This window comes from Miscanthus floridulus, chromosome 10, assembly GCF_019320115.1.
Source record: "Miscanthus floridulus cultivar M001 chromosome 10, ASM1932011v1, whole genome shotgun sequence".
In the NCBI taxonomy this organism is placed as follows: domain Eukaryota; kingdom Viridiplantae; phylum Streptophyta; class Magnoliopsida; order Poales; family Poaceae; genus Miscanthus; species Miscanthus floridulus.
Genome location: NC_089589.1, coordinates 47673074 through 47697230, shown reverse-complemented (window position 1 = coordinate 47697230; position 24157 = coordinate 47673074). Strand labels below are relative to the sequence as shown.

At 51.5% G+C, this 24157-nt stretch overlaps 3 protein-coding genes across 3 annotated transcripts; 1 reads left to right on the top strand and 2 right to left on the bottom strand.

The window, feature by feature from the left end:
• Window positions 1-347: 347 nt before the first annotated feature.
• LOC136490173 (N-alpha-acetyltransferase MAK3-like) lies at window positions 348-14532 on the top strand. Its single transcript, XM_066486655.1, has 4 exons — window positions 348-564; window positions 708-834; window positions 13799-13854; window positions 14115-14532. Exons 1-4 carry the CDS (start codon window positions 376-378, stop codon window positions 14325-14327), a joined length of 585 nt encoding a protein of 194 aa, XP_066342752.1. The 5' UTR covers window positions 348-375; the 3' UTR covers window positions 14328-14532.
• LOC136487195 (uncharacterized) lies at window positions 4763-6571 on the bottom strand. The gene is made up of 3 exons (XM_066484322.1): window positions 5546-6571; window positions 4979-5232; window positions 4763-4784 (listed from the first exon to the last, which is right to left on the bottom strand). The coding sequence occupies exons 1-3, from the start codon at window positions 6569-6571 to the stop codon at window positions 4763-4765; spliced, it is 1302 nt and encodes a 433-aa protein (XP_066340419.1).
• A 245-nt stretch (window positions 14533-14777) lies between the features above and the next one.
• On the bottom strand, window positions 14778-24083 carry LOC136488573 (uncharacterized). Its single transcript, XM_066485464.1, has 4 exons — window positions 23739-24083; window positions 15599-15966; window positions 15428-15492; window positions 14778-15182 (listed from the first exon to the last, which is right to left on the bottom strand). The coding sequence occupies exons 1-3, from the start codon at window positions 24081-24083 to the stop codon at window positions 15459-15461; spliced, it is 747 nt and encodes a 248-aa protein (XP_066341561.1). The 3' UTR covers window positions 14778-15182; window positions 15428-15458.
• Window positions 24084-24157: the final 74 nt, after the last annotated feature.

Below are 24157 nucleotides of genomic sequence, written 5' to 3'. Positions count from 1 at the left end.
CTGAAGGGGAAGAGAAGGGAGGTATCATCGCCGGTGAAGGATCCGACTGGCAAAGGACGAACGAGGCTAGACCTAAGCTAAACACCAAACGTACGGCGGCGGCGTTGGTCGCCGAGTTGCTCGATGAGAGCGAGAGAGAGCCGCGCGAACACGGGGCGAACCGAAGAAAAGGCAGGCCGTGAACCGAGTCCGGTTCTGTTTTTTCTTTTTCATCACGAGTCCGAACCTGGCGCTGGCGGGCCTCCCTTGATAGTTTCTGCGGCGGGCCCAGGCCCAGGCCCAACAGGCCGATATGTATAGACTTTACCGCCTTCGATGCGTCGTTTACGTATTCAGTTATTATTCACCCAATATCCGTCACTCGGGACAGCGGCGATGTCGTCGGCCACCTCCTCCGCCGCCGCCGGCGGTAGCGAAGGAAGCGGGGAGATCGCGTACGTGAGCTACGGCGGGGAGCAGTACCTGCCGCTGGTGATGTCGCTGGTCGACGAGGAGCTCAGCGAGCCCTACACCATCTTCACCTACCGCTACTTCGTCTACCTCTGGCCACAGCTCACCTTCCTGGTACGCGGCGCCTCCCCTTCTCTCCCTCTCTCTCCCCCCACCTCTCCCCTCCGCGCCCTCTCGAATCGCGCCGTGGTCGTGCCGGATTTGACGCTCTCCTGGTTCTTCGTCTTGGGTGGCAACGGGGATGGGGGACGATGCAGGCGTTCGATGCCAGGGATGGCAAGTGCGTGGGGACGGTCGTGTGCAAGATGGGGGAGCACAGGGGTGCATTCAGGGGCTACATCGCCATGCTCGTCGTCCTCAAGCCCTACCGAGGGAGGGGAATAGGTGACGCAATTCTTCGTCCTTTTTGTTACTACTGCTTCTTTTGGCTCTTGAATTGCTGTCACCTCTGTTCGAGATAAGGAATGATCGTGCCCGGATAGGTCTATTACGTACTAGAGTGCAGAAACCTTGATGCGCGCTGTTCAATTATGTGCACGGTGCATAGAGACTATCAAACAGATCAATTATTACTATTACTATGCTTTGTGAACTTGCTTGTGTTGTCCAACTGGCATTGTTCAATTAGATCACAAATTCGTAGCTTTGACACTAAAAAAAGGGTAGCCCAATTGTGCCAGAAAGAAGCTTCATTTTCTGTGTGAATGAACAGGCATATATATGTTTACTTCTTGGCTGCTACCTGCTAGATCGTTTCTTGACAATTGGCATGCGTCATATGACTGTTGTGGACCCTTTCTTGAAATAATAAATGAGTTTCTTTGGCAAACTGTAGTTGAGAAACACTGCTAGTTAGAAAAGGAGTTTGCAAGCTTTGTCCGAGTACTTTCCATTGACTGTATATACTGTAAAGACTTGTAGGCAGGGCAAGTTGAGGAAAGCCACAAGGCCACAACTTGCCACTAATTAATCTAGCGGGTTTGTGGATGTCCGCCGTTTCCACTCACTTGTGTTCTGTGAACTTGGTGGCTACAAACCAGCATGACCCACAAAGCACACGTAGGTGGCTTGCTTGCCACTACTGCTTCATGATACGTACGTGAGCCTTGCCTCTGGTGGATCGAAGGTTGTATGAGTGTGCGATGGCTGGACGAGGCTTGAAGGCTGCGGAACGGCGGCGGGGCGCCGTGGTCGCGTGCGGCTGAAGAGAAGCAGGGGAGGGGGGCGGCGGCTAGGGCAGTTCCCGGCTCCCAAGGGAAGCCGAGTAAGTTGATTACTCTTGCTTAATCATAATTGTGCCTGATTACAATTATTTATACTCTAGGGAAATATTGAGGGAATAATAAAAATATGCTAATGGGCTACTTTAGGCACTAATGGGCCTGCGCCTGGTATATTGCAAACCGGTCATAACATCTCTCCCCGCTTCGACAAACAGCTCGTCCTCGAGCTGGACATGGGGGTAGAGGGCCTTGAAATCGTCGAGGGGCTCCCACGTCGCATCCTCCTCGAAAAGTCCCTGCCACTTGACCAGCAACTTCCAGTCTCCGCGGCGCAACTAAGCACGGACAACCGTCTCAGGAGCGGGCAACAGGCGCCCATCCAGGACGGGTGGCACCGCCGCCGGTGTAGCAGGGGGATCGCCACGCCATTGCTTGAGCAGCCCGACGTGGAAAACATCATGGAGACATGCGCCCTTGGGAAGTTGCAGGCGGTAGGCGACCTGCCCAATGCGTTCCAGAACTCGGAACGAGCCAGCGTAGCGCGGTCGGAGTTTGCCCTTGGCCGGCGTCGCGAGCGAGTCGGTGGGGCGGTGAAGTAGTCGGAGTAGGACCCAGTCGCCGACGTTGAAGTCCACGGCCCGGTGGTGCTCATCGTAGCGGTCCTTGGCGTGCTGCTGCGCCTGAAGGAGGCGCTCCCGGACCTCGACCAGGAAGGCGTCGCGATCCCGGAGCATGGTGTCCGCAGCCTCCGTCTCAGCAGCTCCCTCCTGGTGTGGCAGAATGGGAGGCAGGGCCCGGCCGTAGACCACCTCGAAAGGAGTCGCCCGAAGCGCCGTGTGGTACGAAGTGTTGTAGCAGTACTCTGCCCACGGTAGCCAGTCCACCCACGAGTGCGGGCGATCGCCAGTCGCGCAACGCAAGTACATGGCGATCACCTTGTTGACGACCTCAGACTAGCTGTCAGTCTGGGGGTGGAAGGCCATGCTGAGGCGCAGTTGCACACCTGCAAGCTTAAATAAATCCCTCCACAAGTGGCTAGTGAAGATGGAATCACGGTCGCTGACGATGGAGTTGGGAAAGCCATGAAGCCGGACAATCCCCTCGAAGAAGGCGCGGGCGACCGAAGCGGCGGTGTAGGGGTGGCTGAGGGCGATGAAGTGCGCGTACTTGGAGAAGCGATCCACCACTGTTAAGATCACGGACTTGCCATGTACCTTGGGAAGGCCGTCGATGAAGTCCATGGAGATGTCTGGCCATACTTGGGACGGCACATCCAGGGGCTGAAGGAGACCAGCCGGCTGCGTCGTTGGCGTCTTGTTGCGCTGGCACACGCCGCACGTGCGTACGAAGTCGTGCACAAGCTTGCGGTCGCCGGGAATGTAGAAGTCGCCGCGCAGCCTCACAAGGGTTTTCTGAACGCCCTCGTGGCCCGCGGTGTGCGCCAGGGTCACCACCTGGTGGCGCAAGTCCTGCATGTCGGGGACGTAGATGCGTTTGCCGTGGAGGAAGCCATCCGCGGTGCACCAGGGAGCCTCCAAGGCGCCCGCAGCTTGCTGCTGCAGGAGGCGGCGCGCTACCGGGTCGTCCGTGGTGGCTGTCTGGATGTCGTCGTAGAGGGCGAAGGACGGCCCGGACAAGGTGAACGTCGCCACCGCGTCCTCGTCGCGGCGGGATAGCGCGTCCGCCGCCGAATTGAGTCGGCCGGGACGATACTCGACCGCGAAGTCGAACCCGAACAACTTGCTAATCCACTGATGCTGCGGAACAGTGGAAAGCCGTTGGTCGAGGAGGAACTTCAGGCTGTAGTGATCGGTGCGGACGAGGAAACGGCGCCCCCATAAGTACGGTCGCCAGTGCCGGACCGCCTGTACGAGGCTGATCAGCTCGCGCTCATAGGCCGCCAGCTTGACATGGCGCGCGACGAACGGCCTGCTGAAGAACGCCAGGGGGCCCGACCCCTGGTGGAGGACGGCGCCGAAGCCGGCGCCGGACGCGTCGCAGTTGACGACGAACTCGCGGGTGAAGTCCGGCATCTGCAAAACAGGGGCCGACGAGAGGGCCCGTTTGAGGGCGGCAAAGGCGTCCTCCGCCTCTGCCGTCCAGACGACCGCCTCCTTGCGCAGGAGACGCGTGAGTGGCGCCGCGATGGAGCCGAAATCGCGGATGAACTTGCGGTAGTAGCCCGCAAGGCCGAGGAAGCCGCGCACGCCACGGGGTGACCGCGGCGTCGGCCAAGAGGCGACCGCAGCCACCTTGTCGCTGTCCATAGCGACGCCGTCGGCGGAGATGACGTGGCTTCGACCTCTTGAGGTAGAGGCCGTGAGCTTGCAAGGCGGAGAAGACGAGGCCCACTGTTGGAGATGCTCGGACCACGACGTGCTGTAGATCAGGATGTCATCAAAGAAGACCAGCACGAATCTGCGGAGGAAAGGCCGGAGGACGTCGCTCATCAAGGCCTGGAACGTCGCCGGGGCGTTGGACAGCCCAAACGGCATCACCAAGAACTCGAAGTGGCCGTGGTGGGTGCAGAAGGCGGTCTTCTCGATGTCCGCCGGGTGCATGCACACCTGGTGATAGCCAGACCGGAGGTCGAGCTTGGTGAAGTAGCGAGCCCCGTGAAGCTCGTCGAGGAGCTCGTCGACCACCGGAATCAGAAATTTGTCCTTGGACGTCTTATCATTGAGCGCTCGATAGTCGATGCAGAAGCGCCACGACCCGTCCGACTTTTTGACAAGCAGGACCGGCGCTGAGAAAGGCGACGTGCTCGGCCGGATGATGCCCTGCGCCAACATTGCGGCGCATTGCCGCTCCAGCTCGTCCTTCTGCAGCTGTGGGTACCGGTAGGGCCGCACCGCCACGGGCGCGGTCCCCGGTAGAAGGTGGATGCGGTGGTCGTAGGGTCGCACGGGGGGAGGCCGCTCGGCGCGTCGAAGATGGCCCCGTGCTGCTGGAGCAGCTGGTCCAGCAGCGGGTGCTGCTGGTTGGCAGTGGTCGCAGCCAGGCGCTGCTGACTCGTCGAGGCGCCTGGGGTGCCCACGCACTGCCGCGTGACGCGCTGGTCGCCCCGCTGGAAGGACACGGTGAGCCTCTCAAAGTCCCATAGCAAGGGACCTAGCGCTCCGAGGAAGTCGACGCCGAGGATGAAATCGAAGCAGCCGAGAGCGAGCCCCACGCAGGTGATGGGGAAGGACTCGTCGCCAATCATGACGGGGACATCACGAGCAATCCCCTCGCACGGCACGCGCTCACCGATAGCGACGGTGACTCGGAGCTGGTGCCCCCCCCCCCCCCCCCGCGGCACGAGCCCTAGGCGGCGCATTGCCGCGCCCTGGAGGAAAGTGTGGGTGGAGCCCGTGTCCAGCAGGGCGAGGAGGCGTTCCCCGTTGATCATGACGGGCAGCAGCATGGTGTGGAACGTCCTGATCCCTGCAAGACCGTAGACGGAAACAACAAGGGAATTAGCAGTTGCCCCGTCCAGTGGCGCCGTGGGGTCCTCGGTTGCCGCGCCCGCGGCGTCCGCCACAGCCGGGAACTCCTCGTCGTCGATGTAGTCCGAGGACTCCAGGTAGAATAGGCGCTGGCACACGTGGCCGCGCACATACTGCTCGTCGCAGTTGTAGCATAAACCCTGGCGACGGCGCTCGAGCAGCTCCGCAGGCGATAGGCGGCGGAACGTGCGGCCCTGGGCTGTGTGCCGGAGCCAGGAGGTGTGGGTGCTGTAGAGGTGGTCGTCCCGGCCGAGCCGGTGGAACCAACCGCTGGGAAGGACGGGCGCCACGCTGCGTTGGCGCTGCCAAGGCCGCGGCCTTGCGCTCGAAGGTGCGCGCCAAGTACATGGCCGTCTGGAGGTCACCGGGATCGTGCATCTCCACGTCCACGCGGATGTGATCCGGTAGGCCGCCCACGAAGAGCTTCGCCTTTTGGCGGGTAGAGATGTCCCGGGCGTGAGCCAGGACCGCCTGAAAGCGTCCTGCAAACTCCACCGTGGAGTGGAAGGGCAGCTGGCCCAGTTCCGCCAGGCGGGTGCCGCGGATAGGTGGGCCGAAGCGAAGGCGACACAGGTCCTTGAACCTGTCCCACGGCGGCATACCCTCGTCCTGCTCGAGGGCGTAGTACCACGTCTGGGCCGCTCCAGTGAGGTGGTAAGATGCCATCCAGGTGCGCTGCGACGCCGGAGTGAACTGGCCCTGGAAGAATTGCTCACAATGCGTGAGCCAGTTCAGCGGATCGACGGAGCCGTCGTATGTCGTGAACTCGATCTTGTGGAACTTCGGTGGCCCGTGGCCCTGCGCAGATGCAGGAGCACCACCCTCGCGGGCGCCCTCGTTGGAGCCTGGGGCGCTGGTGGCCGTGGGCATGACGCTGCTGCCGTGGAAGAGGGTGCCATCCATCCCGCCGTAGACGGTACCCGACACCACCGGAGCCCCATGATCGGGAACGTGCGTCCGGGGCGGAGTCGTCGTGGAGGCGGGGCTGGAGTGGCCCAGCGCCCATGCTGGAATCTGGGACGGCGAAGCCGGAAAGCGGATCATGTGGATCGGGATGCCAGTCGATGGCAGCAGTGGTGAGGTCGAGGGTCCAGCGGGGGTGGGCATCCCGTAGAGGTACGAGTTCGGAGCCGTGTGCGGAGGCGCCATGTACAGGGGCGGCGGCAGGGCCGGCTGATGCGGCGTCGAGTTGAGGAGGTTGAGGACGGACTGCATCGTCAATCGCATCTCGGCCATGCCGTGGCTGAGGTCGACGATGGCCCTCGTCATCTGCTCCGGTGTGAAAACGGCGCGCGGCGCTGCTGGGGTGCCCATCGGCAGGGATAGGGTCGGCACCAGCGCCGATGTGGACGCAGCCGCCTGGAGCGGCGCGGTGGTGCCGGCCGGTTCAGTCGCGGCGAGCGGTGGCATCGTGGAGGTGGGTAGAGGAATCGACATGGCCAAGTCTGATACCAGGTTGATACGTACGTGAGCCTTGCCTCTGGTGGATCGAAGGTTGTATGAGTGTGCGATGGTTGGACGAGGCTTGAAGGCTGCGGAACGGCGGCAGGGCTCCGTGGTCGCGTGCGGCTGAAGAGAAGCAGGGGAGGGGGGCGGCGGCTAGGGTAGTTCCCGGCTCCCAAGGGAAGCCGAGTAAGTTGATTACTCTTGCTTAATCATAATTGTGCCTGATTACAATTATTTATACTCTAGGGAAATATTGAGGGAATAATAAAAATATGCTAATGGGCTACTTTAGGCACTAATGGGCCTGCGCCTGGTATATTGCAAACCGGTCATAACACTTCACATGCCTGCTTAATAGAAATACATACTGCATACTGCTGCTAGAGAATCGAAAAAAATCAGGCCAACAAATTTATCATAATCCTCAAAGGCCCCAACAGAATAGTAATTCATGCTATTGTACAATAGATTAATCAAACAAAATTCTGGATAGATACATAGATGAACAACAACTGATAGCTATTTCAGCACGAGTTCAATATCATTTCAGCTTGCATGTAATGGGATTTATGCAAATACTAATAATGTCCCCAATATGGCACTGGGATAAAAGCTTATGATCTCGAGTCTTCAGACACCAACAATAGGGAAAAGTTAGAAAAAAAAAGAAAGAAGTTGCAACGAAGAATGCTCCTCCTAGCACCTTCTTTCTTCGGTTCTGGAAAGTTCAGAAACAAAGGTTTTCATCAAAACTGCAAAACTATAATGTGAAGTCCAAAGTCTAAACATGTGCTGAAATATAATTACTTTGAACAACCTAGAGATTATGGAAGGTCAATCATTGATGCCAAAAACAATTGAAGGTTTAACCAAAACAAATCTGCTGAAGATAGTTCATATAAAGGCCTATGTGTTAGACTAGCGCCTATAGGGCTGGCCATGGGCCTTGGCGCCCAAGCCTGGTGGCTGGGCTGCCTCAGGTTTATAGTAGTTGATCTCCCAGTTTAAGCAAGGATCTCCGTTGATTGGGTGTGTTCTATAAACCCTACACCAATCCTTGCCTATATATGTTGTACCCCCTTGTACACATTGAATCAATCTACTACTTTCTCTATGTCATATCTTCTCTCATGGTATCAGCCTCCTAGGTTTCTTTCCTTACGCTGCACCCGCTCGCGTACTGGCTCCACGCCGCGTCGTGGCTGCTCCGCGCGCCGGCTCTCTGTCGCGCAGCCCCCCCCTGCACGCACGCGCGCACGAGCCGAACTTCTGCTGCGTCGCGCCCACCCACCCCATGCGCGCGCCGGCTCCCTACCGCGCAATGCGCGTCAGTCTTTCTTGCGTAGCGCCGCCATGCCTGGGACCTCTCCGTTTACCCCCAAGTTTGGGGATGACGCGACCTCTACCGCCGCCTAGATTGAGGAGTTGAATCAGCGCGTCGCAAAGTGAGGCTGCTACCGCCGCCTAGCGCCAGGCCACGCGCGACGCCGCCTTGGCCCGCTCCCTTCAGGCGGAGGAGGAGGCCGCAACCGCCACCAAGGACCGCGGCCCAGCGCGCCAGCAAGGCCCTAGCACGCGCCGCCAAGGAGCGCGCGGCTGCCACCGTCGCCTCTACCGAAGCAGAGTCCTCCGGTGCCGCTCCGGCGGCCACCGACCTCCACTCCGCCATGCTGCTTCATGAGGCGTTGGCCCTCCTGAACCTACACGCCCAGGCGGTCGCCGTCAACAATATCCAGCATCACATCACCATCATCCTTGACGTCGACTAGTAATTTCAATCGATGGCACGATCAGTTCTTGTTGACCCTCGGCAAGTTCTCCCTCCAGGATCACGTCCATCAGGATCCTCCGGTCCCTGTCTCCCCGAACTGGGCTTGGATGGACTGCGTCGTCAAGTCCTGGATTGTCGGCATGCTCACCGACGACCTCGTTGAAGTCATCTCCGCCTAGGGCTCCACTGCTCAGCACGCTTGGCTCGCCGCCGAGTCTCAGTTCGTTGGCAATCAGGAGGCGCGCGCCATCCACCTTGAGACGAAGTTTCGCTACTTCATCCAAGGCGATCTCTCCATCACCGACTACTGCTGCCGCCTGAAGAAAATGGCTGACGATCTCACAACCCTTGGCGAGGTCATCACCGATCGCACCCTCGTCCTCAACGTGATCCGTGGCCTCAACAGGCGCTTCAGCCACATCGGGGCTCTTCTTCGTCATGCCCGGCCCTTCCCCTCCTTCCTAGAGGCGCGTGACGACCTTATCCTCGAGGAACTCACCGTGGAGAACCAGAAGGATGACCCTGCCACCGCACTCGCTGCTTCCACCACGTCGACCTCTCCGCACCCCGCCCAGCAGCAGCCTAGCACCGGCTCCGGGGGCGCCGGCGACTCCAAGTCCAACAGCCGTCGTAGCAAGCGTGGCGACGGTAGCAAGGGCGGTGGCGGCAGTGGCAGCACTGGAGGCCAGGCTGCACGCCCTCCTGCTTTTCAGTTAGGGCGTCATGTTCGTCTGCCCTTTCATGCGTCCACCTCTCTTGCGTCTAGCAAGTTTGATCTTATTCATTGTGATCTATGGACCTCTAGTTGTCAGTATTTCTGGTTACAAATATTATTTAGTTATACTTGTGGACTTTTCCTCTACTCCTCAAATTTGACACTTACAGCACTCTCACTCATTTCATCACCTATGCCTCCACTCCGTTCGGCGCCCAAGTCAAGGTTGTATAGTGTCATAATGGGAAAGAGTTTGACAACTCTAGCGGCCGTAATTTCTTCCTCACCCAGGGCATCCACCTTTGCATGTCCTGCCCCTACACCTCGCCTCAGAATGGTAAAGCTGAACGCATTATTCGCTCTATCAATAATGTTGTTCGCTCCCTACTCTTTCAGGCGTCCATGCCTTCCTCCTGGGTCGAGGCCCTCACCACGGCGACGTCCTTGCTTAACATCCTGCCTACCAAGACTCTCCAATTCTCCACGCCGCACCTTGCCCTCTATGGCACGTTACCGGCGTACGATCACCTGCGAGTCTTTGGTTGCAAATGTTACCCAAACATGTCCTCCACCGCACCACATAAACTCTCTCCTAGGTCCGTCCTGTGTGTCTTTCTTGGCTATTCCGCTCACCATAAAGGATACCGCTGCCTTGATCTCTCTTCTAATAGAGTCATCATCTCACGACATGTCATCTTCGATGAAACTGCCTTTCCTTTTGCCGAGCGCGATGGCCCACGCCTTCCCGCGGACTTTGAGTTTCTTGATGCTACTGATGTTGTGCCCGCTTCTATTAGACCGTCGCACAAGTTTTTGCCTGCTGGAACCCCACCTAGCACCTCTGGCACCACCAGCACCCCTGCCGGTCCTTTGTGACTGTGCCCGAGGCTCCCCCGATGCCTCCAGCGCCTACTGATGATCCCCCGGTGCCTGCGCTCTACATCCCACCTACACTGCGTGCGCCGCGGACCCTTACTGCGCCACGCACGGCCCAGGACGCGCCCAGCACGTCTGGAGGCGCCCCACCTCACCTGTTGTACATCCCGCCTGCGCTTCGCGCGGCCTCGACGTCTCCAGCACCGACCGTGGGCTCCCCGGCGCCGGTGTCGCCTCCTCAGGCGCCCTGCGGGCCCCTACCCGGGTTCCCGCCTCTACGTTCGGAGCGCGACTTCACCTACCGCTACACGCGACGGCCTCGACCACCGCCCGCTCCGACTGCGCCTGCACCAGCCGCCCCACCTCCGCTGCCAAAGGGTGCTGTTGCTGTCCCTCTAGTGACCATCCAGCACGCCATGGGAACATGTTTGAAGAGCGGCTATCGGATGCCCGCTGCGTTCCACGCCGCGCCTATGTCACCGGTGCCGAAGACCTTCCGTAGCGCTCTAGCTGACCCCAATTGGCGAGCGGCTATGGAAGAGGAACACAGTGCCCTACTGAAAAATCACACTTGGGATCTCGTGCCTCGCCCCCCTCGGGCCAACGTCGTCACTGGCAAGTGGATCTTCAAGCATAAGTTTCAGTCTGATGGCTCCCTCGAGAGGTACAAGGCGCGCTGGGTTCTCCACAGCTTTACCCAACGGCCTAGTGTGGACTTTGATGAGACATTTAGTCCCATGGTGAAGCCTGCTACTGTTCGCACGGTGCTCTCCCTGGCTCTCTCTCGCCGATGTGAAGAATGCCTTTCTACATGGCACCCTGACAGAGACAGTGTATTGCCAGCAGCCCTCTGGGTTCGAAGACCCAACTCATCCGGACTTTGTCTGTGAAGAAGTCACTATATGGCCTCAAGCAGGCCCCTCGTGCCTGGTACAATCGGATGGCTACATACTTGCTGTCTCTTGGGTTTGTTGAAGCCAAGTCAGACACTTCGCTCTTTGTTTACCAGCACGGATCAGATACGGCCTACCTGTTGCTCTATGTTGATGATATTGTCCTCACAGCTTCCTCACCCGGTCTTCTTCGGCGGATCATCTCAGCTCTTCAACAGGAGTTCACCATGAAAGACCTTGGTGAATTGCATCACTTCCTCGGTATGCATGTTCAACGATGTGGTGATGGACTTCTTCTTTCTCAGCGGCAGTATATGCTGGACATTCTTGATCGCGCCGGGATGGCAGAGTGCAAGCCGTGCTCCACTCCAGTCGACAATAATCCAAAGGTTGCTGCAGCCGACGGCTCCCCTGTGTCTGACGCCTCAGATTTTCGCAGTCTCGCTGGAGCCTTACAGTACTTGACGTTCACCCGGCCAGATATTGCATATGCTATGCAGCAAGTCTGCCTTCATATGAACGACCCCCGTGAGCCTCACCTTGCAGCTCTGAAGCGAATTCTTCGCTATGTTCGAGGCACTCTCCACCTTGGTCTCCTGCCGCGACCGTCTACTTCGACTGATCTTGTTCTCTACACTAACGTTGATTGGGCTGGTTGTCCGGACACCCGCAAGTCCACCTCGAGCTATGTTGTGTTCCTTGGCGACAATCTCGTCTCTTGGTCCTCCAAGCACCAGAACATGGTGTCAAGATCCAGCACTGAAGTCGAGTATCGCGCGGTGGCCAATGGAGTTGCTGAGGCCACCTGGCTGCGCCAGCTTCTTCTGGAGCTGCATGCTCCCCTCCGGCGTGCCACACTGGTGTACTGCGATAACATCAGTGCAGTCGACATGACCTCCAACCCGGTTCAGCATCAGCGCACTAAACACATTGAGATCGATCTTCACTTCGTTTGGGAGCGAGTTGCTACTGGTGATCTTCGTGTCCTGCATGTTCCAACCTCTTCACAATATGCAGACATCTTCACTAAGGGACTTCCCTCTTCGGTGTTCACGGAGTTCAGGTCCAGTCTGAACGTGCCAAGTGGCTGATGATCCGACTGCGGGGGCGTGTTAGACTAGCGCCTATAGGGCTGGCCATGGGCCTTGGCGCCCACGCCTGGTGGCTGGGCTGCCTCAGGTTTATAGTACTTGATCTCCTAGATTAGGCAAGGATCTCCGTTGATTTGGTGTGTTCTATAAACCCTACACCAATCTTTGTCTATATATGCTGTACCCCCTTGTACACATTGAATCAATCTACTACTTTCCCTGTGCCATATCTTCTCTCACTATGAAATGAAAGCTTCAAGCTTTTGCAGTCATTCACATTTTTTGCAGCTGTCAAGGGTCACCACAGGGGCACAAAGAGGACAAACATTGACTGTCTTTGTAAAATGGCCTGTGTAAGTTAGAGTGCGGTAATGCTGCTCATACCATACCAATACCTAGGAGGAAATTTTCTAGTGAATACTAGAAAAGAGGGCTTTCTACATAGGGATAGAGCAGGTGTTGTAAGGTAGATACAGTTTCAGCTTTAGTTTGAGAGTGAAGCAATTTTTGTAAAATGGTCTGTGTAACTGAGCGCAAGTTACAGCAATCTAGCTCAGATATATACAAGAACTTAGGCCATTGGGTTAGGCACAGTGATGCTATACACTTCACAGGACTAAAGAGGACCAAGCAACTCCTTACCCATCTGTGTGGAAGAAAATTCCAGACGAGGAAGCCGCACCTGCAACCAGGCGTCCCATGCCCCAGAAAGCAGCGCCTGTATCTTGGAGGCTCATCACCCCATCCTCTCCTCTTCCTCCACTGCAGAGGAGCGCTGGACAAGGGCCATGTTGCCACCAGCTGCCACGGCGGCAAACGTCATCTCAATCTGCATAGGCGTAGAGGTACAACAGGCAGAGGGCGACACTAACAGGGACAGCGGTGGTAGCAGTAGGATTCCGAAGAGGGTGATGCCAACAGGAGCAGCGGCGGCACTTCTTGTGAGTTTTGTCCAATGAGCTTGGGAGACTGAACAGTAATGGTCCGCAGACTATTGGCTGGTGTCCCACAACAGGCCAACAGCCACGAAGAGTTATTTGCATGGCAGACTGGCGGGTTAGGTTAATAACCCATCCTGCCTGCATTCTTGACTGTGTACTAGGCATTGACTTGTGCTATTGCAGAATTTTGGATGGTCACTCTGTTCCAGTGTCATATGTATGGTAGTTTAGTGTGGGGTGTCATCAGGGAATCACTGATTCTGATAAGAGAATAGAGAAAATGATTAGTGATTATGGTGAGGAACGTTAACATCTTTTATTTGATAATTTCTTTCACATAGGACTAATATTTTGACAGATCCTTCTATTGAGAATCTTTCTTCTAGCATACATTGATGATGAAATCCTTGGAATTATCTATCCTTTCAGCACTTACTCCCTCCATACTAAAAAATAAAGTCATTTTGGACAGGGACACGATCTCCAAAGTATAACTTTGACTTCTTGTTTTTATAAAAATATTTATCGAAAAATGATATATGTATATTTTTATGAAAGTATTTTTCAAGACAAATCTATTCATATGGTTTTCACATTTCTAAACTCAACAACTTAAAAATTATTCATGATTTATATTCTCAATGTTTGACCCAAGGCTTGTCCAAAACGACTTCATTTTTTAGTACGGAGGGAGTATATGGAATTAGTCCATTGGCGGATATTGCTTTTGTTATGCAGTGTGTGTAGCACAAGTTAGTTTTCTAATAAACGAATGATAATTACATCATTATGAGTATCCTAGTTTTCGTGTGTAAATTGGTACCAAATCTTTAGCCTTTTTCACGTTTTCAATTGGCTGATCTTAGCAAGCAAAGTAACTAAATCTCTATTTGTCTTTATACAGCAACTGAGCTCGTTACTAGATCAATTCGGGTAATGATGGAGTCTGGCTGTGAGGAGGTAATTACTACTGCCATTTCACGTTCTGTTTTGGTTCCCAACATTCCAATTGGCTTGGAAAACTCCTAGAAGTGAGAGCTTGTCACCTATCTTTATTTTGGTATTTTCCATCTTTTTTGTGTAAAAAGGGTTTATAACATCTTCAGCTAGAAAGATGGTAATAAGTTTGAGCTTAGACCCTAGATTAACATGCAGTTTGCATATGAACATCCTTCCCAAATGTTCAAGTATTTTACATCCAACTTGTACCTTCTGATCAGGTGACACTTGAAGCAGAAGTTACTAATAAGGGTGCCCTTGCTCTCTATGGTCGCCTGGGGTTTATCCGAGCAAAGAGACTGTACAGATACTATCTAAATGGTGTAGACGCTTTTCGGCTGAAACTACTGTTTCCACGCCCTGATCCTGGCCTGCCTCCAATGATGATTGGCAATGACAGGGATGACCAGAAGATGGATTCTCCCTACTTGTGACAGTACCCTAATCTAGAATTGAGTTGGAGACCTGGAATCCAATCATTTTTCGCTCTGTTTCATGCTTTCACAGCTAGTATGTAACTGTAATATTGTTGGTACTTCATATAAAATTTTGAGGTGTTTATTTCCTCCTGTTCTTTGATAAGGATGTTGTATTTTTTTTTTAATCTTTTTGCTATCAACTTCACATCAAGCAGCAAGACCGTGCAGTTCTTTTGCTCAATAAACAAAACGTATGCCGCAGTTGCTGTAGGGTTTAATTGTGAATATCGAAGGTCTCTGTCAACAATACTTTTGATAAAATCCCAAAGATTGTGGATGGCCACAACCTAATCCTGTACAGGTCGTTCCTCTTAACATTCGGTAAATGAACATACAACTAGCTGGAAATGTAAAATCAATGACAGGATAACAGCGGGGTGTTGTGATGCTGAGTCCAGAAGCTGCAATAGTCCATTAGTCATTAAAAGCTGAATTCCACGCCAACAGCTTGAAATATTTTCGTTAAGCTAATATTGTTTTAACAGCAACAGGTAGCAGCCAGTAGAACCACTCTAGAAAACCAAAAAGAGCTATGCTCACTTGCTCAGCTGCACATCACACCCAACATGTCAGTAGAACATTAGGCGACACCAACATTTATACAACCTGAATCCCAGTAAAAAGGGTGGATGGTGAGAGTCAGTTGCGTAGGTGAGGTGTTGTTTGCTTGGAAGATCATGCTTTCAAACACTGAAACAACAATCACTGGTACCCTGGCGCAGTCGTGACACAATTGACCTGAGCGCTGCTGCCAGCATCCTGGGGTTGATTCACCTCGGGAACCCCCAACCGGACCCATAATAGGGGGCTCTGAAATGGAAGAGGGCAAAAATGCAATTAGTGATTTTTGCAAGTTGCAGAATGTAAAATTTGTTTCTGTATTGTTTAAGCAAGTAGTTGTTCATTGAATATTCAGCAGCTGAATAATATGCTTTTCAGACATTACTGTTGCCAGCAGAGGCCACATGTACTACTTGGTTTGCAAAAAATAACTACAATGTAACAGAACTAACATACAGGAAGTACTAAGGTTCATTAAGATATCAAATGTGTACCTCTCATATGTGTTTTGCTGGTAGTGATGATTCACACTACCATGTTCATATGGATATGGATGATTCTGGTAAGGAGCATAGTAGGGACCAGTAGAATAAGCGGGACCTGAGACATGCGCTGGCATAGGGTATTGGGCATAGAGAGAACATGAAGGTGGCGTTTGCACATACCGATAGGCAGAAGGAAATGGACGATATGCTTCACATCCATCTCCATAACCATACCCAGTTGCTGTTACCATACCTGGAGCAGTCGGAGGCAGGTAAGGACATGGAGGTGGATAGGCTTCAGGTGGCATCGAATGAGCATCCTGAGGAGCAATATAGGGAGTTGGATGATGCGCATAAGCAGGTGGTTGTGCCGGGTTAGCTGAAGGAGGTAGAAGAGGAGGAGCGGGGGGGCAGTTATCAACATCATGTGGGGGTGGGGGCCAGTTATCAACACCAGGTGGGGGTGGGGGCCTGTTATCAACATCATGTGGGGGTGCTGATTCAGGAAGTAAAGTAATTGGCTGAAATAGTGCCCTCAGTTTCTCAACCTACAACAGAAAATCAACAGCATATGAAGCCTCATTACATGTATTATATAAGTTCATACCAAATACAACAACAACAACAACAAAGCCTTTAAGTCCCAAACAAGTTGGGGTAGGCTAGAGTTGAAACCCAACAGAAGCAATCAAGGTTCAGGCACGTGAATAGCTGTCTTCCAAGCACTCCTATCTAAGGCTAAGTCTTTGGGTATATTCCATCATTTCAAGTCTCTTTTTATTGCCTCTACCCAAGTCAACTTCGGTCTTCCTCTGCCTCTCTTCACGTTACTATCCTGACTTAGGATTCCACTACGCACCGGTGCATCTGGAGGTCTCCGTTGCATATGTCCAAACCATCTCAACCGGTGTTGGACAAGCTTTTCTTCAATTGGTGCTACCCCTAATCTCTTACGTATATCATCGTTCCGAACTCGATCCCTTCTTGTATGACCGCAAATCCAACGCAACATACGCATTTCCGCGACACTTAGCTGTTGAATATGTCGTCTTTTCGTAGGCCAACATTCTGCACCATACAACATAGCAGGTCTAATCGCCGTCCTATAAAACTTGCCTTTTAGCTTCTGTGGTACCCTTTTGTCACATAGGACACCAGACGCTTGCCGCCACTTCATCCACCCTGCTTTGATTCTATGGCTAACATCTTCAACAATATCCCCGTCCCTCTGTAGCATTGATCCTAAATATCGAAAGGTATCCTTCCTAGGCACTACTTGACCTTCCAAACTAACATCTTCCTCCTCCCGAGTAGTAGTGCCGAAGTCACATCTCATATACTCAGTTTTAGTTCTACTAAGTCTAAAACCTTTGGACTCCAAAGTCTCCCGCCATAACTCCAGTTTCTGATTCACTCCTGTCCGGCTTTCATCAACTAGCATTACATCGTCCGCGAAAAGCATACACCAAGGGATGTCCCCTTGTATGTCCCTTGTGACCTCATCCATCACTAAAGCAAACAAATAAGGGCTCAAAGCTAACCCTTGATGTAGTCCTATCCTAATCGGGAAGTCATCCGTATCTCCATCGCTTGTTCGAACTCTAGTCACAACATTGTTGTACATGTCTTTAATGAGCCCGACGTACTTCGTTGGGACTTTATGTTTGTCCAAAGCCCACCACATAACATTCCTTGGTATTTTATCATAAGCCTTCTCCAAGTCAATAAAAACCATATGTAGGTCCTTCTTCTTCTCCCTATACCGCTCTATAACTTGTCTTATTAAGAAAATGGCTTCCATGATTGACCTTCCGGGCATGAAACCAAATTGGTTCATAGAGACCCGTGTTATTGCTCTTAAGCGATGCTCGATAACTCTCTCCCATAGTTTCATAATATGGCTCATCAACTTAATTCCCCGGTAATTTGTACAACTTTGAATATCCCCTTTATTCTTGTAGATCGGTACCAATATACTTCTCCTCCACTCATCAGGCATCTTGTTCGATCGAAAAATATAATTGAACAGCTTGATTAACCATACTACAGCTATGTCCCCGAGGCATCTCCACACCTCGATTGGGATACCATCCGGTCCCATCGCCTTACCTCCTTTCATCCTTTTCAACGCTTCTCTGACCTCAGATTCTTGGATTCTCCGCACAAAGCGCCTATTAGTGTCATCAAAAGAGTCATCCAACTGAAAGGTTGTGTCCATATTCTCACCATTGAACAATTTGTCAAAATACTCTTGCCATCGATGTCGGATCTCATCCTCTTTTACCAAGAGATGCTCCCTTTCATCCTTAATGCACTTAACTTGGTTGAAGTCCCATGTCTTTCTCTCACGAACCCTAGCCATCCTATAAATGTCCTTCTCTCCTTCCTTCGTACTCAAATGTTGGTAAAGATCCTCGTACGCTCTACCCTTTGCCACACTTACAGCTCGCTTTGCAGTCTTCTTTGCCACCTTGTACTTCTCTATGTTGTCCACACTCCTGTCATGGTACAAGCGTCTATAGCATTCTTTCTTCTCCTTAATAGCCCTTTGGACTTCCTCGTTCCACCACCAAGTATCTTTAGCCTCGCGTCCCCTTCCTTTGGTTACTCCACACACCTCTGAGGCTACCTTCCGAATGTTGGTTGCCATCTTGTCCCACATATTGTTTATGTCGTCTTCTTCCTTTCAAGAGCCCTCTTTGATAACCCTTTCCCTAAATACCTCTGATGTCTCCCCCTTTCAGTTTTCACCACTTTGTTCTTTCAATCTTAGCTTGTTTATCCCTACGGGCACGCACCTGAAAACGAAAATCTGCCACCAAAAGCTTATGTTGATAAACAACACACTCCCCTGGTATCACCTTGCAATCCAAGCATGCTCGTTTGTCCTTTCTTCTTACGAGGACAAAGTCAATCTGGCTACAGTGTTGTCCGCTACTGAAGGTCACTAGATGAGATTCTCTCTTTCTAAAGAAAGTGTTGGCTATCATTAGGTCAAAAGCTACCGCGAAGTCCAGAACTTCCTCCCCCTCCTGATTCCTACTACCATACCCAAAACCTCCATGAACTGCCTCGAAACCTGCGCTTGTAGTACCTACATGCCCATTAAGATCTCCTCCTATAAAAGCTTCTCACTACTAGGTATAGCTCTAACCAGACCATCTAAGTCTTTCTAGAACTGTCTCTTAGCACTCTCGTCGAGGCCTACTTGGGGGGCATACGCACTAATTACGTTCAAGACCATATCACCAACGACAAGCTTGACTAAGATAATCCTATCTCCTTGCCTTCTCACTCCCACCACACCATTCTTGAGGCTCTTATCAATCAAAACTCCTACTCTATTTCTATTCGCAACTGTCCCTGTGTACCAAAGCTTGAAACCTGTATTATCCACCTCCTTCGCCTTCTGACCCTTCCATTTAGTCTCTTGAACGCATAATATATTTACACGCCTCCTAGTCGCGGTATCAACTAATTCTCTTAACTTACCTGTAAGTGACCCTACATTCCAACTACCTAAACAGATCCTAGTTGGTTCGACTAGCTTCTTTACCCTTCGCACCCGTCGACTCTGATGCAAAGACCCTTGCTCATTTTTCACTACACCCGGGCGCCGATGTAGCGCGCCACTAAGGAAGCGACGACCCGATCCTTGGTTACTTGACACCATGCCCAGATCACGACACGGCGCGTCACGGGGGTGACGACCCGACCCTTGCCCATTTAACACCATACCCGGGTTCCGATATGGCGCGTCGCTAAGAGGGTTACGCCCCAACGATTTTCTTTCGGGTTTCATCTCCATTTAAGTGGCTAGGTTTTTACATTGGCTCGCCATGCCTAACACAACCCTCCTCCTTTACCAGGGCTTGAGACCTGCTATGCTGGGACACCAAAGGCGCCCCACCATAGGCGGAGTTCAGTTCATACCAAATACCAAGGTAAAATAGAAGACAATATCATATTCCTGCTAGCTGCTAAACTGATACTCAAGGTCAATAATGATAACTTGTCCCATAACACATGGAAGAGAATTTCTATAAAAAAAAGAGAAAAGAACATAACAATGTATGAAAATGCTCTCATCATGCCCCAGTTTTTCCCTTCTCTTTTCTTAATATACAATTTCTTATTTCTGAGAAAAAAAAAACATTGCAACATCACAAATGAACAGCCTAAATACAATCAGAAAACCTATTATGGCAACAATACAGAACATCCAAGCTCCAGTGAAATAAAGATAACATCCTATATGCCATGTTTATGGGAATAAAGAGCACTAAAAGAATGGACTTCACTACTTCAGGCCTCAAAATTTAAACATGCTATATAGCAATAAATGAAAAATCTATCTCAGCATCAACTTGACTTCACATTTGTATGTGATGCATGAGCAAATTCAAAAAGGAAAGGCTTAAACGTCTAATATGTCAGGGAAGGATCATTATCCTTTTGTCTACTAACCCCCAACATATACCAGTTAAACCAGGCATCATATGAACTGTACAGCAGTTTCATGTACGCAGATGACGTCCTTATTCTATCTAATGGTATGACTGAAGGTTGGCGGTCAGAAATAATGTAGAGGAGCCACACATAACAATATTCAAAACAATTCATTTCTCTTCACAAACACAACAAATGCTGATTCTTGCTCATCCATACTTACTTGTGTACCAGTAAGCTCTGGGTTGAACATCCCATTGACATAGTTGTCATTGATGGCACTTCTTAGCTATGTTACACGGATACGTCCCTAAAGCCGCACATCGCGATACGGATACGTGTCCGATACGCCCAGGATATGTATCCTCGGAGTATCCGATTTTTTATTATTTTCGTGCAAATTGGATACGCCATCCGACACGTATCTGGCCAGCCGATACGGCCCAGCCCAGTAAGAAGCCCAGAAGACAGACCCTTATCCCTCTGCCCCGACGCCCTAGCATCCGATGTCCGCAGTCCCGCACGGCTGCACCCGCGCCTCGGCCACATCCCCGCGCAGTGACGCCGCAACCCCGCTCGCCGGCCGCCGGCCACCGGCGAGTAGCCTCCGCCTCCGCTCGCCGGCGACGAGCCTCCGTCCCTACTCGCCGGCCGCCAGCGACAAGTTTCCGCCCCGCCCCCTCGCATCGCCTGCTGCGCACACCCGCGCCGAGCAGGAGGTGCGCCACCGCTCGCCGGCCTCCCCCGCATCCTCCGTGCCATGAATCGACTTCTCCTACAGACCGTCGCGCCGGAAGCACCACGCTGGGGAGCACCCACCAGTCCGCCGCGGCTGCAGCTGGCTCGCCCGATGCAAGGGCAAGGTGCAGGGAAGAGGACGATTCAGTAGCAAAGCAAGCTGCTGGCGACCTCCCATGAATACATCTCCTTTTCATACTTGATCTACTATTCTACTCTAGTTCTGCAGTTCTCATTGCTTGATTTTGTGTGTTCCCCACATCTGCTTCATGATTAGTGTTTCTCATGCTTGATTGCTTGCATCCAATAGATGGCCTCTACATATTTGGGTAGTGCCAGTGCAAGTGCTAGTCCTAGCATAGGATCTGTGGTCACCGGCCACAACCACAACAGACATTAGGGCTCTCCTGTTCCTGACTTCCTTTTTTAGATAGAAATTTTGGTAATTGAGCATTAATCTAGTATGGTTACTCAAATTTTAGACTTTCACAATTTTAATTTGCATTATTATTTATTTATTATAAAAAATTGTAAAACGTATCCGCGTATCATGTTTTCTTAGAAATTGCCGTATCCGCGTATCCGTATCCTTCCGATACCGATACACGTATCCGTATCCGTGCTGCATAGCTTCTTAGGCTACTCTCAGGGAGAGGCATGAAATCACCATCAATCTTAAACTTGACCTGCACACAAAAACAAAAGTTGTTGGCTTTTGTTCCATTGCTAGATGACATTACAATGTTTAAATTGGCAATTAATAAGCATAAGGGAATGAAAAAATATTAGAGGAAACGAAAAATTTCTGCAATCAATCGGCATAAAAAGGTTAGCTCTTGATTGAGATAGCTTTTCTTGAACAAGCAGGAGAGCTGTCAAGAAGAATGGAGAGGAGGGGCAAAAGCCCAAATACAAACACATGCACACACACCAAAATGAGATAACTAGAAAAAATCACACCATTAAAATAAAAGCAACCTTGACCTAACCAAAGGTTCCACCTAAGAACCAACCTCTGGGCCAAGAGCAAGGAGGAAAGAGATGCCCCTGGCCCCTGCCAAATGCCAACAATACAAATCCACCCTAGCGAGCAACAGAGCATTGACTAGATTAGGAGAGACACCATCAAAGACAAGTTGATTATGATGTTTCCAAAATTGTCTGAGACCCTAGGATGATGAGAGAGTTCAGTCCTTTTCTGGATGTCCATCCATCAAAACTTCCACATTCGACAACTATCAAAGGATAAGTCCTCCAGCTGAGTAGAGAGACTCTTCAACACAACACTTTGGAGTAGGCTGTACCGAAATTGCCACACAAAAACACAAGAGATGAGAAGGTGGTTGATGTTTTCATTGGCCTGGTCACAGTGAAGACAGGAGGCAGGATGAGGAAGGCCACCCTGGGCAAGCCGATCAGCAATCGAGCTTTTTTTTTTTTTTTTGATCCTGGATCCCTAGTATGCAAGTTGTAGTATCTGAACTCTACTCAATGCACTCACACCACACACACGCACACCCCTAGAAACTACAACCTATACACATCTCACGTCCTTCTGGAGATCACCGAAGCCGCATGGACCTCGTAGACGACGAGCACGTCGTAGTCCCAATGTGGCGCCACACGAATATCCAGGACCTACAGGAAACAAATCCAGGAAAAATCCCAAGGTGCGACACCCAAGTCGTCCCAGCCGGGAATCGAACTCGGGTGGGTGGCGCTCCCACTGAGCGGCTTCACCACCGAGCCACTGGCTCGTCCGCCAGCAATCGAGCATTTGTTGTGCATAACCAACCACATAAAGAAGCAGGAGCCCAGGATAGTGAGAGCTCTTTTGACAAGTTCCTGAGGACCCTTGAAATGTTTAGAGACATAGGCAAACATGTGCCACCAAGAGCACCTCACCACATTCCAGGCCTCAACAAGACTGCCCTAGAAGGAAAACATTGAAAAGAATTCTAAATCCACTCTAAACCTTAGACCTTTTTAGTCCCCATAGATCTGTGTGGATTCAAGGACAACACTGAACTACAGGGTAAAAGGTCACCATTATAGATCCTCCTTGCCATTAATTAAGCCTACGGCCAGTTCATTTGAAACTGGTCTCCCTGAAACAATCTATTCTCCCATTATCTAAAAAAACAACCTATTCTCCATAAGATGGTAGTAGCAGAAACTGGTAACAAACCAAATATATAACTTCTTTTTAGTGACCTCAAAAAAATAACTGTGAAAGGTCATTTAGATTCACAAACTTCTAATATACATAGGTGAGCATTAAGAAGTGCAACTCAAAAAATCTAAAATTGTGCCTATGCTTTAAATCAGAGAGTCCGAATAAAATATAAGCTTCTACTCCTTCAAAGCCCATATTAATCTGCATCCCCTGCTTTTGTGGATGTGATGACAAATATCTTCACAGACACAGCAGCAAACAAAAATGAAGAATACCAAACAGAAAACAAGAGGAAAATGATAAACACATCTTCATATCCATCTAGCATGTTCTTAGAACACTAAATCCAAACTGAAGCAGAGAGCAAGCCTGTTCAACATGAGACCATAAACCACCCATCTGACTGGGGAACATAGCATTTCAGCTTCTCCAAAACTCAGCATTAAATCACAAGGGAGACATAGCATACCTCCTCAGAGTCCCACCAAAATTCCATCAACCTCAGACTGTAAAGTTTCTGTTTCATAATTGGAAACAAGAACATGACTCTTGTTTCATCATACTCTACGACCTTTCAGGCAATAGTAGAGAGGGCACACTCCAATTTGTTCTCTCCAACAAAAGAAAGCATTGCCGAGTAGCAAATACTAATTGTCAATCTTACCAATTTAGCATACGATTCAGTTCAGTTCCCCCAATTTGACGTCGACATCCCTTACATTCCCGATTCCAAATTAGCGACCCTCTCACAACAAACCATTCTAACACCCCCAAGAATCGTTTTTTCTTTCTAGGAAAATCCCCAAGAATCGTAGAACACCCAACGATTGTAACAAACAATTTAAACCAAATTCATGATTAAAAAGCAGTCCTACTACACTCCATTCCCACCTGACCACCAAAAAAAGCCCGCGCCTTCGGGCGAGGAAGCGCAAAGCCGCAAACGAGCTAACCAACCTGCGCGGTGAAGCGGCCGTGGAAGGCGGCGGGGACGAGGTGGAGCCCTCCATCGGAGTCAGCTTGGTAGGGCCCGTAGAGGTACCTCGCGTCGAAGCAGTAGAGGAAGACCGCCGCGCCGCGTCGGATTCGGGAGACCGCATCCAGCCTCCCGTGCGGCAGGCCGAGCACCCTGTGCCGGTAGCATTCGGGCTTAGTTGCGCCGTTGCACATAAAGATGAACCCCGCCGGCGAGGCAGCGGTGGCGGTGGCGGTGGCGGCCGCGGCGGGGTGGGGGTCATGCTTCGCCGCCGCCTCCGGTGGAGCCTCGGCGGGGGGACATTTAACTTGTTGCCATCGTTGCATACGGCACTACTATTTTTTGCTTAGGTGACATGCGGCGCAGTCAGCCAGCGTGGCAGCGCCTCTCCTCCCTTCTC

What these genes read in the sequence shown, in the direction of transcription:
- LOC136490173 (XM_066486655.1), top strand. Translation starts at nt 376, where the DNA reads ATGTCGTCGGCCACCTCCTCCGCCGCCGCCGGCGGTAGCGAAGGAAGC. An exon ending in GGCCACAGCTCACCTTCCTG is followed by an intron (nt 565 to 707) that starts GTACGCGGCGCC and finishes GGGACGATGCAG; the next exon opens with GCGTTCGATGCCAGGGATGG. An exon ending in TGGAGTCTGGCTGTGAGGAG is followed by an intron (nt 13,855 to 14,114) that starts GTAATTACTACT and finishes CCTTCTGATCAG; the next exon opens with GTGACACTTGAAGCAGAAGT.
- LOC136487195 (XM_066484322.1), bottom strand. Translation starts at nt 6,571, where the DNA reads ATGCCACCGCTCGCCGCGACTGAACCGGCCGGCACCACCGCGCCGCTC. An exon ending in CGGATCACATCCGCGTGGAC is followed by an intron (nt 5,233 to 5,545) that starts GTGGAGATGCAC and finishes TTCTACCTGGAG; the next exon opens with TCCTCGGACTACATCGACGA. An exon ending in GCGGCAATGCGCCGCCTAGG is followed by an intron (nt 4,785 to 4,978) that starts GCTCGTGCCGCG and finishes TCGGAGCGCTAG; the next exon opens with GTCCCTTGCTATGGGACTTT.
- LOC136488573 (XM_066485464.1), bottom strand. Translation starts at nt 24,083, where the DNA reads ATGCAACGATGGCAACAAGTTAAATGTCCCCCCGCCGAGGCTCCACCG. An exon ending in ACGGCCGCTTCACCGCGCAG is followed by an intron (nt 15,967 to 23,738) that starts GTTGGTTAGCTC and finishes TTTCTGTTGTAG; the next exon opens with GTTGAGAAACTGAGGGCACT. An exon ending in CCATTTCCTTCTGCCTATCG is followed by an intron (nt 15,493 to 15,598) that starts GTATGTGCAAAC and finishes GCTCCTTACCAG; the next exon opens with AATCATCCATATCCATATGA.